Source organism: Meleagris gallopavo, chromosome 15 (genome assembly GCF_905368555.1).
Source record: "Meleagris gallopavo chromosome 15, MGAL_WU_HG_1.1, whole genome shotgun sequence".
In the NCBI taxonomy this organism is placed as follows: domain Eukaryota; kingdom Metazoa; phylum Chordata; class Aves; order Galliformes; family Phasianidae; genus Meleagris; species Meleagris gallopavo.
The window spans coordinates 3464895-3481451 of record NC_139418.1 but is presented as its reverse complement, the minus strand read 5'-3'; the positions used below and the strand labels follow the sequence as shown (position 1 = coordinate 3481451).

The 16557-nt window shown below is 36.3% G+C and overlaps 2 protein-coding genes across 4 annotated transcripts in view; one reads left to right on the top strand and one right to left on the bottom strand.

Annotated features, from left to right (window-relative positions):
• Nucleotides 1-16557, bottom strand: part of LCP2 (lymphocyte cytosolic protein 2) — a 30420-nt gene that overhangs the window by 3461 nt on the left and 10402 nt on the right. The window contains exons 4-20 of the mRNA XM_003210261.5: nt 13603-13668; nt 12586-12617; nt 11721-11755; nt 10344-10542; nt 9541-9641; nt 8285-8342; nt 8001-8084; nt 7212-7237; nt 7101-7120; nt 6888-6992; nt 5790-5820; nt 5112-5124; nt 3968-4082; nt 3328-3377; nt 2675-2778; nt 1797-1874; nt 566-721 (exon numbers count right to left, since the gene is read on the bottom strand). Coding sequence (XP_003210309.1) covers nt 566-721; nt 1797-1874; nt 2675-2778; nt 3328-3377; nt 3968-4082; nt 5112-5124; nt 5790-5820; nt 6888-6992; nt 7101-7120; nt 7212-7237; nt 8001-8084; nt 8285-8342; nt 9541-9641; nt 10344-10542; nt 11721-11755; nt 12586-12617; nt 13603-13668 — 1273 coding nt within the window. The remainder of the gene's footprint in view (nt 1-565; nt 722-1796; nt 1875-2674; nt 2779-3327; nt 3378-3967; nt 4083-5111; nt 5125-5789; nt 5821-6887; nt 6993-7100; nt 7121-7211; nt 7238-8000; nt 8085-8284; nt 8343-9540; nt 9642-10343; nt 10543-11720; nt 11756-12585; nt 12618-13602; nt 13669-16557) is intronic.
• Nucleotides 5089-16557, top strand: part of LOC100551480 (A-type potassium channel modulatory protein KCNIP1) — a 371266-nt gene continuing 359797 nt past the window's right edge. For all 3 annotated transcript variants that reach the window (XM_085236509.1, XM_085236506.1, XM_085236507.1), the window contains exons 1-2: nt 5089-5387; nt 7782-7825. The gene's annotated coding sequence lies outside the window, so the exon portion shown is untranslated. The remainder of the gene's footprint in view (nt 5388-7781; nt 7826-16557) is intronic.

Genomic DNA, 16557 nt, shown 5'->3' with positions numbered 1-16557 from the left:
ATCAGAGACGCTGCTTTTCCTGCTGCCCTAATTTCCTCTCTGTACAAACTCTGTAGCTGTTTGTCTAGTATGTGTATGAAGATGTGTTGTATAATTGCTTTATGCATATTTGACGTTAATACGTAATGTTGTTGTTCTGCTTGACATGACGAAAGTTCATTAACTTGACTCCTAAGTTCAGACAGCTTGGACTCAATCAGTACATGCAGTGACCTGTCTGATGCCAGCAAATCCAATGCAGTATTACTGGAATTGAGTAAGCTAGCAATCTCAAAGGAAAGCAGTAAAGTTGTCAGGTATGGATTTGCTCCCAATGGTGTATTTCCTTTATCTGTTCTCTTAGTTGTAAACAATCATTCCCTGACCAATTTGCTCCTTGAGTGCAAACAGAAGAATCTGATTTTGCTTTCAGCAGTAACATAATTGTAGGAATAACTCTAAGACAGTGAGCAGAATTACAGTGAAGTAAGACAGCTGATAGATTAAGTAGCTTGAGAGTTAGGGAATAAGACAGGAGGTACTTTCAGATGAAGGGAAGTTGTGTAAAAAACCCAACACATAGTACCTCTTTTCCTTTTAAGCCAGTTCCTAACAAATATGTCTGATCTTGCTCCTGGTAACGAATCTGGATATTGTATACTTTATCCTTGTACAGCACCATCAATACATACGGATGAGTGATAGTTTTTCTTGAGCTGTCTCTTACTAAGAAAGTTCCATCCTGAAAGATGAAAAAATGAAAGTTGACATAAATGCCACTTTTGAGCTGCACAACAACCTTAAGTAGAGCATTCATGATCTCCTTAGTTTTTCTTTTTAATCTGCTTTTTTTTTTCTTTCATAAGAGTAACTACATTATTAATGGAGAAAAATGTTCAGATCATTTCTTAAATGTTGTATCTTTTAATCTGTTATTTCAACTATTTCCTGCCTGACACAAATGCAGATTTTTAGGGAAGGTAGGGCTGCTGTTGTATGAGGGAGAGATTCCATTAAAGGAGGGTGCAAAATATCAAAGGCAAACTTACACTTCAATCAGAAGAGAATTTAATTCCTGTTAAGTTCAAATCAGGATTCTGTTTACAGACAGCTCAAAAATGATTGTGTCTGTGTAATTTTGATAGAGACACTGATATTCTCTGTCTCCTTTTCTCCCCCTCTGCTTTTCCTTGTTTCAGATTTAACAAATCTTCAATTAAAACACCCTGTCTGAAAGGCACTGGGTGTGGTCTCCTAAACTGGTCCTTAATACAAGTCATCGAAATGCTGTATATGGCAACTTCAGCTCATTTGCTGTGAGGCACCACAGATTAAACAGATTTCCCACAGTGATGGATGGGATACAGTTTGGTTTATCTCTACATGTACAGTTAAGTCTGTGTTTCACTTGTTTGAATCTGTACTCCATTTTGCTGGTATATGTGGCCTAGAAAAGAATAAGATTCACTGCATATAATGTGAGCTAAGATGTGGAATTCCTGAAAGTGCTCCATTGGTGACAAATATTTATTGAGAATGTACCATTCCTCCTAAGATACTTGAGATCAAATGACTCTCTGGAGATGCATAGTTTGCTCTCTTGGGCTATGGAAAACAGCAGCTTTCGTGGCTGATTTGATCTCAATAGCTAACTTTCAAATGGGCAAAGACATGCAAGATGAAGCCCCTACTATAATCATCTATATTGGAGCTCTTACCTTATCATGTAATTTACCTTCACTCTTCCATGTGACTGCAAGGACATACAGGTAGGCTATTAAAGAGATGCTGAGAATCCACAACAATTTAAAGAGTACCTTGTTTATTTTTCGAAGAGCTGCCTCTGCTTCTGGCCGACTAATATAAGCAACATACCATTCATCATTTAGTGAATCCTGTATATTTTGTGGGAGAAGATAGAGGAGAAAGTCATCTGTCAGTGAATTAGCTTATGATGTTGACAACATACTAGTAAGTAGTAATATGAAAGTATTACAGACCTAGCTGTATTGCATCTTCAGATTTTTCCTCTAAGGGAGGAAAAGTAATACTCAGAGATATTTTCAATAAAAATTAGATTTTAAATCTTAGAATCATTGAATGTTTATGGTTGCAAGGAACTTTAAAGGTCCCAACTTTCCTGCCATGGTCAGGGACACCTTCCACTAGAAATGACATTTTCTCTTTTGTCTGCCTGGGACATTAACTTCCTTTGCTTTTGTTTCTCTCTCACTCTCTCTCTCTCTTTTTTTTTTTTTAATGATCATCTTAGATAATTGTACAGACTTCCTGTGATCATAACAGTGCACCCATACATGTTCTCATGGTTTTCTCTAAATATGACATATTTAAAGATGTGTGAAACAAAATGCGCCCAGTGGATATAAATTCTCTACTCATCATGGTTTTGTGGAAAGTAATATGTAGTACTACATTAAAGCAATTGTGCAAAACAAGTAATCCAGCAAACAAGTCATTCTCTCACTTTGTTCTACAGTTTTTTTTGCTGCTGTTTTTTTCTTAGTGAGACAAAATAAGGCACTAAATCTTGACACAGAAAAGGAAACTGAAAGTACCTACTAACATCCTGACAATGTCTGCTAACTGGAAAAAAAAGCGTTGAAAACAATTCTCTCAAGATCAGCATATTTGCTGTGTTTAGTTGTTACAGTTAATGCTTGTGATGCTTTTGTACCTCATCTTCCTCTGTGTTGATTTGGTGAGCAGTCTGTCTGCTAGGAATGGGCAACGGAGGTCTTAAATCAGCTGTGCCTCTTGAAGGAGATCTGCTGTTGTTGCCTTTAGGATTGCAGTACAAGAATAGAAAAAAAAATATTAAAATCAGGAAATAATTTCATCTGGGGAATGCATACAGGTATATGGTATTGAATTTTGGTTTTTCAAGGCGTGATCAATTTGTGTCACTCTGATGCTGATACATTTTGAATTGATTTGAAATCAGACTTAGGCTAATGTATAAAAACCATATTCGTTGCATAAATTCATTCTTAATGCACAGGTACTGTTTATCACTTGAAAGTATCTCCAGTTTCTCTAGAGGTGGAATTAATATTAATAGATGCAGCATATTTCACATGGAAAGTGTTTTCTTTCTTTGTCAAGGCTATTCATGCGCCACAGTGATTTGCAGGTAGTATTACTCCACTTTCAATATTATTAGTTGTATTGGAAAAATTACTTATATGAAATTTTGGCAATGGCTTAACTAGACTGTAGGCCCAAACTTCGTGGAAGAAAATCTATTTAGATTCAGAATACTGCACTGAAACTGCCTTGCAGCCTTGAGCCATTGTTTGTGCATAAAATCCAGAAGTATAGGATACAAACCTTGGGGAAAGCGAGGTGGTAGTGAGCCACTTGCAGACAGGCTTCTGGCACTGTTTTAAAACAAAACGAAACAAACTACTCAGTACAATATGTCACTGCTGTGCAACATTGCTATGCTTCAAAATACTGATCTAGACTGTAAGCCTGTTTTACAGAACATGACATCTCCCTGAGTCCTATGAAGGATGAGAACAGCCTTCTCTTCATTTTTCATTCTTTCATTTGATGTAAGTAGGTCCACCAATAAATTGGAACTCAGTATCTGGGTATCAGGTAGGTAGGAATCAGGATCAATCTGAAAAACTACTAGAGCTTGTTAATTGTTTAGAGGCCCCATGTACATTGTTACTCTAAAATAGGAAGAACAGGCAACAGTTTCTAGCTCTTTCTTTTGGCTTCCGCTTATGGTGTTGTTCTACATGAGTGAGTTTTTGGTTTTTTTTTACCAATTTTTAGGAAAATTCAGCTTCTTGTTAATGTTGCAATTCTGGATTTGAGGCTACTGGAGAGAGTAGTGAAGGACCACTAACATGGTAGGCAATTAGAGCATATCACTTATGGAAAAACTGGAGAGAGCTGGGACTGTTTAGAAAAGAGATTAGAATTCAAAAGGAATGAGATTGCAATGGGTGAAACAAACCTTTCAGCACCAGGCACCACACCTGCCTTAGGTAGAGGCTTGATAGATTTTGATGGGAACGTATTGGAGTTGTATGGGGGCAAAGATATCTGTGGCACTGGTCTTTGGGGTGTATCTGTAGAGAAGAGGAGAAGAAAATGTAAAACTTAACTTAGTTAGAATGAAGAAATCCAATCACATTTCTGTTGTTTAATTAGATAAACTTAATTGAAGACTTAAAAAGTCCTTGATATTTTAGATACAGATTGTAACTTCATATGGTCAACTGAGAGCCGAATATTAAGGAAATTAAAAGTAAGATTAAATTAAAAATAAAATGGAGCGGACTGGAATATTTACAGTATATAAGTTATGTTTTGGAGAAGCTGCAATTCAGGCTCTGAAACTGCAGTACAGCTGAGGGAGGTAAGAATGTGTTCTCTGTGTTGAGCTGCTTTTGAGCAGTGAATTTGAGGTTATATTTTAAACTTCGTTTGTGAGATCTCTCCCATGTAATTGTAAAGAACATAATACTAAAATGTTTGGTTTTTTTTTTGCAGTGTCCTCAGGCCTCAACTATTTGTAAAAGGGAAACAGTTTAACCGCTCTCTGCTCTGTTCTTTATGGGTCTTAGAGGCAATGGTAAGATTTGGCCAAATGCTCTGCTTCTGTTATGAAGCTGCTTTAAAAACTGAATTTTAGGAACTAAACTTACAAAGAAGTTTATAACCAGTACTAATTACATGAAACAAGTTCTGCTTCTCTTCCTTGGACTAAGTACCATTACACAGAACACAGCACTGCCAGGGTCTGACCCAACATTCTGTTGAATACTGAAAACATGCCTCACTGTTTCATGCTGTGTGGAGATTACAGGTCTCTAAAATATGATGTGTTTCAAAGTAAGAAATCCTGCTGTCTTGCAACTAACTGACCAGAGGAAGCTATTAACTATTGATTTTCTTTGTTCTTCAGCTTTGCTATATAAATCTGTACGAGATACACTGTAAGCATTTTACAGCCTGTCAAGATACCAATTGACTTTTTGAAATGGCTCTAAAGAAAGAACTCTAGAAACTCTAGAAACTTTTTTTTTTTTTTTTTTTTGGTAGCACTAAGACAAAGAAAATCTTCAAATTTTTAAAGTTAGAGAAGAAGTACTTACGTTCTTCTTCTTCCTGAGGAACCAAGAGAAAACAAATGTTAGCAACTCATAGCGCGCTGTTTTACAAAACAAAGAACTGAAAATTGATAAATTTTGATTATATTATCTAGCCTGTCACTTTCATCTAAACTGCTGGAGTTTTGTCTTCATACAACACCAAAAAACTTGTTAAAGTTCTTTTGTTAAGGTGCAGCTATTATTTACAAATAAACAGTGAAGTAGAAGTACCATACAAGATGTTGACCCAATGCACTGAAAACTTTCCTCACTCCTTAGGTAAGTATGGGTTCTCAGCGTTATCTGAAAATTAAATTCTTAGGTCAGCCTAAGCTAAATAAAAATAATTTTAAAAAAAAAAAAAAAAAAACCTTAAAATAAGCAAAATCACCTCTCTAGGGTCATAAAAAGTGTTGGGATTATTCTTCATGTTATCTGTGATAAAGTATTTGGGGAATCAACTGATCTTGAAGTTATTAAAAGATAGAATAGTAATAATAGAACAATAATAGAATAATAGAAGTTATTAAAACGAAACAACGTACTATGAAAGATCCGTCAGCATTCACTACAGCACATAAAGAAATAAGTTTACTTTTTCCAGAATTCTTAGTTCTTACAGGTACCTCATTTTATTGTAGCACCTATATCCTTACACACTTGCCTTGAGACTATACTTACTTCAGGTCTTTTCTGTTGTGCCCAGCCCTGCCTGAAATGAAACAGAAAACAAAACATGAATCAAAAATGGAAAATTATCCATTCACTTGATGTGCATTAGGCTATATTTTCTATTAAGACATAAACTTTTAGTAAATTCTGTAGTCCCATATAACTGCAGAAGCAATTTTTTTCCTCAGATAAATATCCAAAATACAAATTTTCAGCCATATTCTAGGATGGTACACGAATTCTTAGCCAATCATGACTATATAAACAGCAAAATTCTCAATAATTTATCATAAGATTCGAGTTTTAAACAAGTTTTTACACTGATGAAACATCAGACTTCAAGTCTCAAACTCGCTTACAGTACTCCACAACATTGGGGTGGGGAGGCACTTGTTTAGGCCACCCAGGGAATCTATAGATGCCCCACTGGAAGATGTTCAAGGCCAGGCTGGGTGGGGTCCTGGGCAGCCTGGTCTGGTGGGTGGCTACACTGTCCATGGCAGAGAAGGTGGAACTAAATGTTCTTTAATGTCCTTTCCAACCCAAGCCATTCTGTGATTCAGTGATTCTGTGATGGCTGGAACACATGATGAACCTTCAAGCCCTTGGTTCTTTGACTGATTTTCTTATCTGATTAGCAGATCTCAATTACTTCCTTATTTTGTTTTAAAATCAATCAAACACTATTGAGCCTGTGTTATCTAGGCAGTTATCAATTTTTTGCTGTAGGATGCTATTTGCTATGGGTTATGCAAGCTCTTCCTAATATTGCACACAAAATATCTTTGGGGCTCGTGAAACAATGTTTCTTAGAGCAAGACGTTGATCTGGTGGTTAAAATATAAATCATATGTTTCTTTATGCCAGTAGAAAGGGAGCCTTGCCATGTGTAATGGCTATTTGAGATGGGACTTGAGAGACAGCTCTTATCACATTCACTTTTCTGAAGCAAACAAGACTTTCCGTGCATACTGTTAAAACAAAACTTTGATGTGTGCAGATACTACTGGTATACAGTAGCAGTAAATTATATCCTACATTGCTTATCCACATTTTTGTTGAATTTCATTTACATTTACATTAAATTTTAATTAAATGAACTCTTACTTTACAGGGATTGGCTTCCTTAGAGGAGATGGATTTCCTCTTTCATATCTATCACTTGGTGGTACAGGAGGTTTTGGCATCATTGCTAGCTGTTCTCCCAGTGCTCTAAAGCAGGAGCAAAATGATGAAATAAAGGGAAAAATTCAGTTAATGTGAAAAAATTGACTAATATTGGCATTAACAGTCTCATGTCAAAGAGGCAAAACTCCTTACCTTAGCTGTGGAGCAAGAAGCTGTGAAACAACAAGGAACAGTTAAGAGTTAAGAGCTAAGGATATCAAAACAGGTTAAAAACGTGTAAGCACCAAACTAAAAAGAACTCACCTTTTCAGGATGGCCTGGCTTCCTCCCTGGAAATAGTAAAAGATGTTTAGAAAAAATGTAACTGCAGATAATTAAATTTTCTATGAAAAAAAAGTTTTGAATATTATTGATAGCAATGTTTTGCAGATTGAAGCACTAGGACTCCTGAGATGTAAGCCAGTAAAAGATTTGGGTTTTATAAGCAGTGGAAGAATTGCAATATGTCTTATTAAAGGAAAAATGTTTAATTTTCAAAATGACACATTTTACAAAAATACTTTCTGTGATTCAGCTTTGAATTACTGAATACTTCTATACTGGCATGTACCAAATAGATAATAAATAAAAATCATAAAGTAGTCAGTTTATATTCTTTGTAAAGTACACCATCAAAGTCTGAAAAAAATGCCCTTCTTCCTTTCTTTCTCTGTTTTTTAAGTTTTCAGCATTCTTTTCAGTCTGGGTAACAAACTACATATAACACTATATAGAGATTTTTGTTAGCTTTGTTTGCAAAGTTGTTCCCTCTTTTAACATGCTAAATTTTCCTATGATCATTCACTTAATTTATTTTATTCCATTTTTGTGCAGGAATCTCATAATGTCTTTCTGATCAACCAGCCCTGATCTACTATGTAAGTACTGCTCACATTTTTTATTCCAAAACAGATCATCTTGTACATAACTGAGTTAAAGTACATTTTTTTGAGCCTTGACCTTTTGCATGGATTTTCTTTGATCTGATAATTTTGAATATTATTATTTGCATTAATATTCAAGCCATTGATACGACCATGAGCAAATACTGACCTGGTACTGGGCTTTCTCTTTCGAATGGTGGAGCAAGGCGATCCAGTGGGGGTTTCGTGCTTCTGTCTATAGAAGGAGCTGGGGCTAAACATAGTAACTGTGTAAGGCAATGTGCTAATACATGTCAGTATAACTTTATTTTGTGCAGCCATGAGTTGGTTTTACTTCCGAGAATAACAAAGGAGTCTTCTGAGTAAATAGTATTAGAAAATGAAGCTGAGGAGTTACAGGCAAAATTGAAGTGCTGTGCAGCCCATTGACAAAGAATTGACAGCTGTACTTACGTTTGGAAGGCTTGACATGTCTGTCATTGTTGCTTGGTAGAGGAGGGAAAGCTGGCAGCTAAAACAAACATTTTAGACATGGTTAAAAACCTGCCCTCACCTTTCTCTTTTAATTTTAATGTATTGAACACACCGCACTGTATCTGACAGTCTTGGTGTCTGGTAAAGCACAAAGAATTGGTCTCTGCCCACTGTAGGATGGATAGGAATTATTAACACTCCTAAAGAATGACCTGCATACGTGGTTCTTTGGCTCATAAAGAATTCCCTCTGTCTCATAAGGAATATTTTAGTGGGATGTTCTGTTTGGGGAGGACATTCTGTTTGGAAAGAACCAGTAGTTTCAAGAGTGCTGCTGTAACTTTGTCTCTTCAGTGCAGCAGTGATAGTTTTGAAATATGATGGTGAAATTAGTGGAGCAATTTTAATGCTGAGAAAGATGCACTAACACTGTACTAGTGCTAGTTGCTGAGTGAGGCAGTGGGAAAAAGGACTATTCTTTCTTATTGTGAGAGCTGGGTCAAACAATGGGTTATCAGAAGCTGCAAAAAAAGGGTGAGACTGTTTTGACATCTAAATCTATATTTCTTCAGACAAATGTCTTTCTGCGTTCTTACTCCAATAAATAGTACAACAATCTAGGACACAGTTATGAGAACTTATTACATTTCAAAGAGTACTCTGTGTTTTATGTATGTGAACTATGGAAATGGGTCAGACCAAAGGTCCCTCTATCACATCCTAAAATCATCTTCACAGGGGTAGGTCTTATGTACAGCTGTGCTGGCAAATGCTGAACTGACACTGCAACTTGTAAGCATTACATAGCTTTCAATTTCAAAGATTTCAGAGGACAAAAAAATGAGGGGAAAAAAGCATGTCATCAGAGTTCTCAATTCCTTATAGTCCCTTAGACTTTTTTGTAGTCTTTGTTCATTTGAAAAAAATATTTCATATGCAAGTATTGTTAAAGAAACATAGTGGGATCTATTAAGAATCTATAATTAGAATTCACAAGTTGATACAAATTTCCAGTGTTAATGAATTTAATATTCGACACTCTAAATTGTGTTGTTCCATGAAAAAAAAAAAACATCCTATAAGAGTTCAACTATTTGGACACCAAAAATCTTTCTTATTCCTCTATGTGTACTATTTGAATAGCAATAATATTACACTTGGATTTACATTTAGGTACTGGCAAAGTAAATAGATAAGTATTTCATTTACTCTGAAATATCAAGAAAGAAACATACAGAAGCACCTCTTCCCCCAAATGAGGCTGGTGCTGGGGATGGGCCTGGCCGCTGGGGTGGTACTGGAGGCTGATGTGATGATCTGGCTGTTGGAGGCCTGTCTAAAGAAAAGAAAAATCCCAAGCTAAACAATGATGCAAACAGTTTTGTTATTTTATTCTCTTTAGATCTTTATGAAAAAAGAGCCCTTGCAAATGCTGCATGCTTAACCTGACACATCATACAGACATTATGTTAGTGCTTAATGGGCAGTTGCTTTATGACCAGTGTTTTTTGGGAGCTAGAAGTTCATCTGTCCCTTTGGTGGTGGGACTGCACCTGCCTTGTTCTATTGGCTCACATGTTTGTTTTTGTTCCTTGCAGCACAGTGTTTGCCTGAAGCACCAGTCAGTTGAACTGGCAGTGTTTTGTACTCCCATACTTGACTCAAAACTGCAAGCTACTGAAAAATCAGACACACACACAAAAAAATGACAAACTGAGAAAGCTGATCTTTCCCAATTTTCACTAATATTTTGCTGCTATTATGACAACTCATTCTGATCAAGGAACAACTGCAAAATAGTATGTAATTTTTTTTTTACTTTATGCAGATTCCAAATTGTGCACACATCACATGAAACTTATCTTCAATCCAACAGAGCTTGTCTGAAGTAGAAAATTTAGCTTTAAATGTTATGAAGATACCAACTTGCAATATCTGTGCCACTTTGAGATAAAGCCTTCTATATTCCATTACCAGCTATGTAAATGTAGTTGAAAATAATATAAAACATTACTTATGATTTATTTCTAGTAATTACCTATATAGTCTGTGTTGTTTGCAAGTGACTTTGCAGGAAATATGACATTGTGCTGTGCTTCATCGTTATTGGATGGAGGTGGCTCATAGCCATCACTGTCATGTTCTGCTTCCTCAGTTTCTTCCGTTGGTGACTCATAGTCAGCCTCATCTTCCTTTTCCTGGTCATCATCAGGGCTTTCATAGTCATCATCTTCATCCTGACCAAAGTACATAAAAGATGAGTGCTATAACAGGTTACTGTTTCTGCAGTTTCCTTGGGACTTTTCAGTACAATATTTTTAAACCTGGAATATATCAAGTCTTTAAAACAATTTTGAATGTCTGCTTTTAGATAACACACAAGGCATCAGCGAACAATTGGAGCTTCCCAAAAGAACACAGGAGCAGCAGTTGAAAGAGCAGTTGAAACTCACTCTTACTTAACAGTATGTATTCTACAGACCGAAACTTGACTTTAAAAACACTTCTGGAAAAAAAAAAAAAAAAAAAAAAAAAGAGGTTTGTGATACAGGTCTTGATTGATACTCTAACCAGAATAAAAACAGACACATACTACTAGCATCTTACTGGTCGTAAAAAGATCACAGTGTAGGCATGGTAGTGGTCACTGCACACATTTTCTGTGCTGTCTGCCGTGACTTAGAGAAAAAGTATTTTTATTTTTTCACCGATGCCTTAGCTGAAAGTTCCAGACTAGCTCATACCAGCCTGCATTACAGGCAGTTACTTTTATCTTGTACGCTCCTGAAATAGCAGCAAATCTCCTGCAAATGCAGTAACAAGTTTTTTAAAAAATACCTCTCAGTTGTTTTTTTCCAAAATACACTGACAATGGTCAGTGAGAGATCTTCATAGACATGGAGATCAGTCATTTCATTCATTTTGCTAGCTAGGTTGTGTTTGCCTCATCTAATGAAGTTTACCAGAGCATTTTCTATGCTGAAAGACAGAAAGTATTCTTTGCAGTCTATCTGGCTTCAAAAAAATTAATTGGATTTTTCAAAAAGTAAGCTTTATAGAGAAAAAAATAGCAAGATTTTGCCATTGAATAACACAACAACCTTCTCATCTCTTTCAGGAGTTTGAAATAGGAATATAAACTTTATCTAGTCATAATTTGTGAGTTTTTACTTGAACCAGTGGTACAAATCTGCTGTTGTGAAGCTCTGCCTTGTATTGGGCAAAAGCCTTTTTCTCAGTGAAATTTGCTACTCCAATCATTCATGCTTCTCTTTTTCCTTAGTCTAACACCCCATGCCATTGACCAATCCATCCGTACTCTCTAAAGTAGGTAATGCAAGAGAAGACAGAGATTACAGAAAAGTTGTGTCAATATATTGTTGGCCCAGTATGTTAGGTTAATCCTCATACTCACAAATGAAGACCAGCCATCATCTTCTTGACTGTATCCTGCATAGGGAAGTCAAAACACAATTAAATTTGAATATGTCAAGACATCACTTAACAAAAAGGACAAGAAGCCATCCCAAATCCATTCTGAACCACAATACCACAGTTCCTACCATAGCAGGAGCAACCAGGAGCGGGCCTGTCAAAGGCAGGCAGACTGGCATCCGTGCGTCGCTCATGGAAGGTACTACAAATAACATTCAAAACTAAGAGTAAAGCTTTCCTTATATGAGATTATATTTTCTGTCTCATCTAGTTTGTCCTGTTCTTCATGCTTTAAATAGCATTTGAAGTAGAATGCTTTCAGAATAAGCACAGCCTTTGTATCTCTTAAAAATTATTATAGCATTCAAATCTAAAGTTATTTTAATCTCAGTAGAACTAAGGGAGCATGGTAGATGCAGAAGGTTTAAGTGCTCTTTTCCTATTAGGAAAATAATTAAAAATTCAGAGACTGGCAGACATCTGGATGCTTGTGTTTCTGTATGCTGCTAGGAGTGGGAGCATGGAGCAGAAACATCAGAACAAAAATATGTATAAGCACTGATACCACATGTGGGGTTAACAAAAGGCAGTTTGGGAATGTGAATTTATCTACTCTTGCCTTTCCGTTGTTTCTTTGTTTAAAAAAAAAAAAATTATCTTGTTTTCTCATTACTACAATTGGTGAAACATACAACATTTTGCTACTCTGTGCACTCTTTTTTTTTTAACTTTTATGTCTTTTTTTGCTTTGCCCTGTCTCACTTATTGTAGTCTTCAAAGAATAAACTAGGTTTTTAATATTTTTAAACACTATTTGTATTTAGAGACCGCCAGTACATGCTTACCTGAATTTTCAGGGCACTTTTGTGTTTGGCCCCTGTAACAAAGATATAAACAGATAAATTCCTTCCAATTGAAATTTTTAAACTTTTATGTTTAAAAATATGTTTTTTAAAGTTTTATGTACACTAAAATCTAATACACTAAGTCTAGTACACTGAATTGCTAATAAAGCTAACGTTTAGCTTTAAAAGTAAAATGAAGTCTGTCTAATTTCTTAAACTTTACACAAAATACCATAAACACACTACTTTATATTTCATATACAGTCACCAAATGTCAGCTCAACTGTCCTGAAAACCAGGCCAAGTCAGTGAGGTGGAGTGTTTGGAAACAAGTGGAACTCAGTAAATTTACCAGGAGCATCAGTCCTTGGAACAGCACTTCAAATAGAAACTTAAATAATTCTACTGCGGCTGCTGAAAGTCAAGTTCAAAGTATTTGTAGGATGTAATAAATATCTGGTTTTCAATTCTAGTTTTGAACTCTAGCTAATGCAAAGGTAGGAAATTATGTCCTCAGGTGGTCTAAAACCATGTCATGTAGACTAGACTTCAATTTTCACAGTATATGAATTTAAATTGTTGTTTTTTCATGGCTCCTCCACTCTAAAAGTCAATGTAATTAATTGCATTTTTTTGCTCTTTTCCTATTTCAAGAATATTATATTCAGTAAGTTGTGAAGCATTTTAAAGTGTAACAATGTACAGGTCTGTAAATTGCATTAATTATGACTCATTAATGTAATGATATGTGCCCAAATTTTATAGCAATCCTAAAGAGTAATTTACTCAGTTGGAATATTGCATGAAATCTTATCTTTATTGGTTTCAGACATGACGGAAGTATCCAGGCTGTTCGTGGGCTCAAGAATTCCTATTTTTTACAGATAACACAGTTTTTTACTTTATAGACTTTCCAGGTGATCCCTCTGACACGCAGGTGTTACGAATCAAACCAACAACAGTCCAGGAAAGATACAGCTGGAAACTTTGAAAAAGAAGTCAGAATTTTTTACTTACCATTTTGGGAAGAAAGATGTCCTTCCTTCATTTCTGTTTATTTCTTGACTTAGTTTACTAACAATGCTGTTTAAAAGAATCACAGAAATAGTTAAAAAAAAAAACCTCCTTGTAACCTGTCAGTCGCTTTCTTAGCGACTCATTTTATCACAATTTTTACTAAAGGAAATGTGATTTGGATTTATCATTTACTGTGTGGTAGGAATACTTAATTTCTCTTCTTATTGCAAAGCTACACTATCGCACATAGAAAAAGGAAGAGCTTGTAACTTGGCAGTTGAATATTGGAGCTGTTTGCATAGAGAAAAACCCATATTGTTGGATCGAATTTAAAAATCGATGTTAAGCTCAGCAAGCCTTAGAAATTTAGGGTATGGTAAACATCAGGCACTAGAGCAGTGCTTTAAATAATGGTGTGGCATGCTATTACTTTGCAGGGAAAAAGCTAATGCTATTTCAGGAAGCAGCTTCTTTGAAGCCTATGGTCACAGAATTGAAATTAAACGCACCTTGTGACTTTCTTTTCTTTTTGTCCCCCTCCCTCCACAATCATGATATGCACAGTCAGGAATCCCTCCCATCAGTTTCATGTCATAACACATTTGCAGGGCAGGGCAGAAATACAAATGAAACATAAGAAGAATACATCTTTATGTCTACAGAGATTTTGATGTGATTTTCATCACTCGTGTGTAGTTTGTGTGCAACGTTAGGGTGAATAACAACCAGTGAAATACAACCCTCAAAGATCTTTAGGTCAGGAGCATGCAGTTAAGCTGCACTTATTGCTGGCATCCATACCCTACCCTACTACTGTGAGTGATGTTTTTTATATTCACTGAGTGCCTGAGAAGAGCACCAAGGTTACAGGACGCAGTCAAAGAGAACAACTGAATTCAGCCCACTGAGAGCAACATCACTCTGCTCTGCTGCTAATGAAATTTTCCTCAACGATGATCTTGTTTCAAAGAAAGTTTTTGTTTCAAAGAAAACATATGCTGAGTCATACTCCGATTCTTAAATCTCATTTCTTTTTATAGGAAGTCCACTCAGAAAGTCCTGTGGCAGCCAAAGCAAGTGGGTTACACACATATGGTTGAAAATGCCCCATTTGACTTCTGGCTTATATTATACAACTCTAGCAGAATGTGGAAGTAAAAGTATTATGAAGAAAAATCAGGAACCAAACCTGTCTGCTTATGTCAGAGTCTAAATTCTGTACAAGCTTAATTTTATTGTTTGTAAGTGCAGATTCCTTTTCCATAGATCTTAGATCTGGCAATAAACTTAATATCAGTATTATAAAATCTTTGCATGTGTCCAGGAATTGCCAGGCAGTTACCAGTGTCTTGTTTTTCTTCCTGTTTCATATCTTTTTCTTACCAACACTGGTCCCCTAATTATCTGATTTGTGCATCTCTTTCATGTCTAACTGTTTTTCTGGGCAGAACCTGAGTAAGGCAGGCTTTCAAGCACTCTACCATTTAACAAAAAGCCAATAAAAACTTACTATTTCTATAATCCTGAGCCACGTAAGTGCCTGCTGTCTTGCCATTGCTGCTTCCCCAGTATGTACCTTGCTGTAATTCAGATTATGGAAGTGCAACGGAGGCAGACTGAGCTGCCAGCAAGTATCAGATAACAAGTAATTTCAAAACAGTGTGTCTAAAAATGATAAAAACGGGTGATTTTATGTTAGGGGCATGGACTCCAGGATGAATATGAAAACAGACGGAGGAAGGATATTGTGAGGGTTTTCTTTTTTAAGACTACTTTGCAATTTACCAAGTTTAAGCAAATGTTGTCATCCTTGCTCCTTTTGAAATAAGTACGTGCACACAAATGTTAACAACCTGAGAATGGTTACAGAATTACAGCTATCTCAGTCAGATGTTGTCACCCAAGTAAACTGTATGAGGGAAGAAATTTTCCAAATCACAAGCTTCTCTGTTTTCCTATGGAATTCACACCTGTCTGCACAATAAATCTTGTGCTGCAGGTAATCAGTATGTTGCTATGTGAATAGTAAGACTCCAGGGGAGTATCAGGAAATGTTCTGGTGAGAACTGTGCCCTGCTGAGACACATGCTTTCGTGGAGAAGTGGATTACAACACTTGTGCTTGGCTAATTCACTATCATAGCAGAGGCTGAGTAAGTATCTTTCAAAATATTGAGCTTAATTTCTGCTAAAGAAGTAAAGTAAAGGCCACAGGCTTTAGAGTCAAAAGTTGTTTTAGTTTAGAGTCCCACAGGTGTGAATGTGATCTGAGTGTCTGCAGGCTTTCTGGACTGAAACCTGGGCTGGCCGTTGTGAGGGTTTACATCAGCCAGTTTTGAGGAAAAACTGAAAGAGAAAAGTTGCTCATTGAATTCACTCAGCAAATTAATCACTTTCTGCTTAAAATACAGTGTGTAGTCTTTGATTTTATTTTAAATGGTTCAAACCCAATGTCTTAGAAAAGAAAGCAAAGTTTAGAATGGTAACTTTTTACAAGCAACTTTCTTACGTGCAAAGAGCAGCTGAGTCTGTAGCCATGTGAGGAAGGAAGTACCAAAACCACATTGCTTTTTGAGTTGTGGGAGTGTGTGATAGGACAGGATAAGGCAACAGCACTTGCAGAAAATGTTACTCAGACTTCTCTTTCTCTTTCTGCCTCCTTCACTAGGCGCTTAGCTTAACACTGGCAGGAAGTTCATAAAAAAACCCACACAAATACAAAAACACCAGTACTCCAAAAATGACTTTTGTTTGGCTACTACAGATATTGCTGTCATGAACAGAATCCTTTCTGTGTATTAGGGAAAAGAACTTAGGACAAGTGAAAGAGAAAGAGGGTGAAGTGCTCTAAGACCAGGAAGTCGCATAGACTGAACGCTGCCAAAAGCAGAGTTTGTGATGGAGGCTTTGTTGTGGCCTTTGAATAATGTCTGTTGGGCAGATGCAACATTGTTGC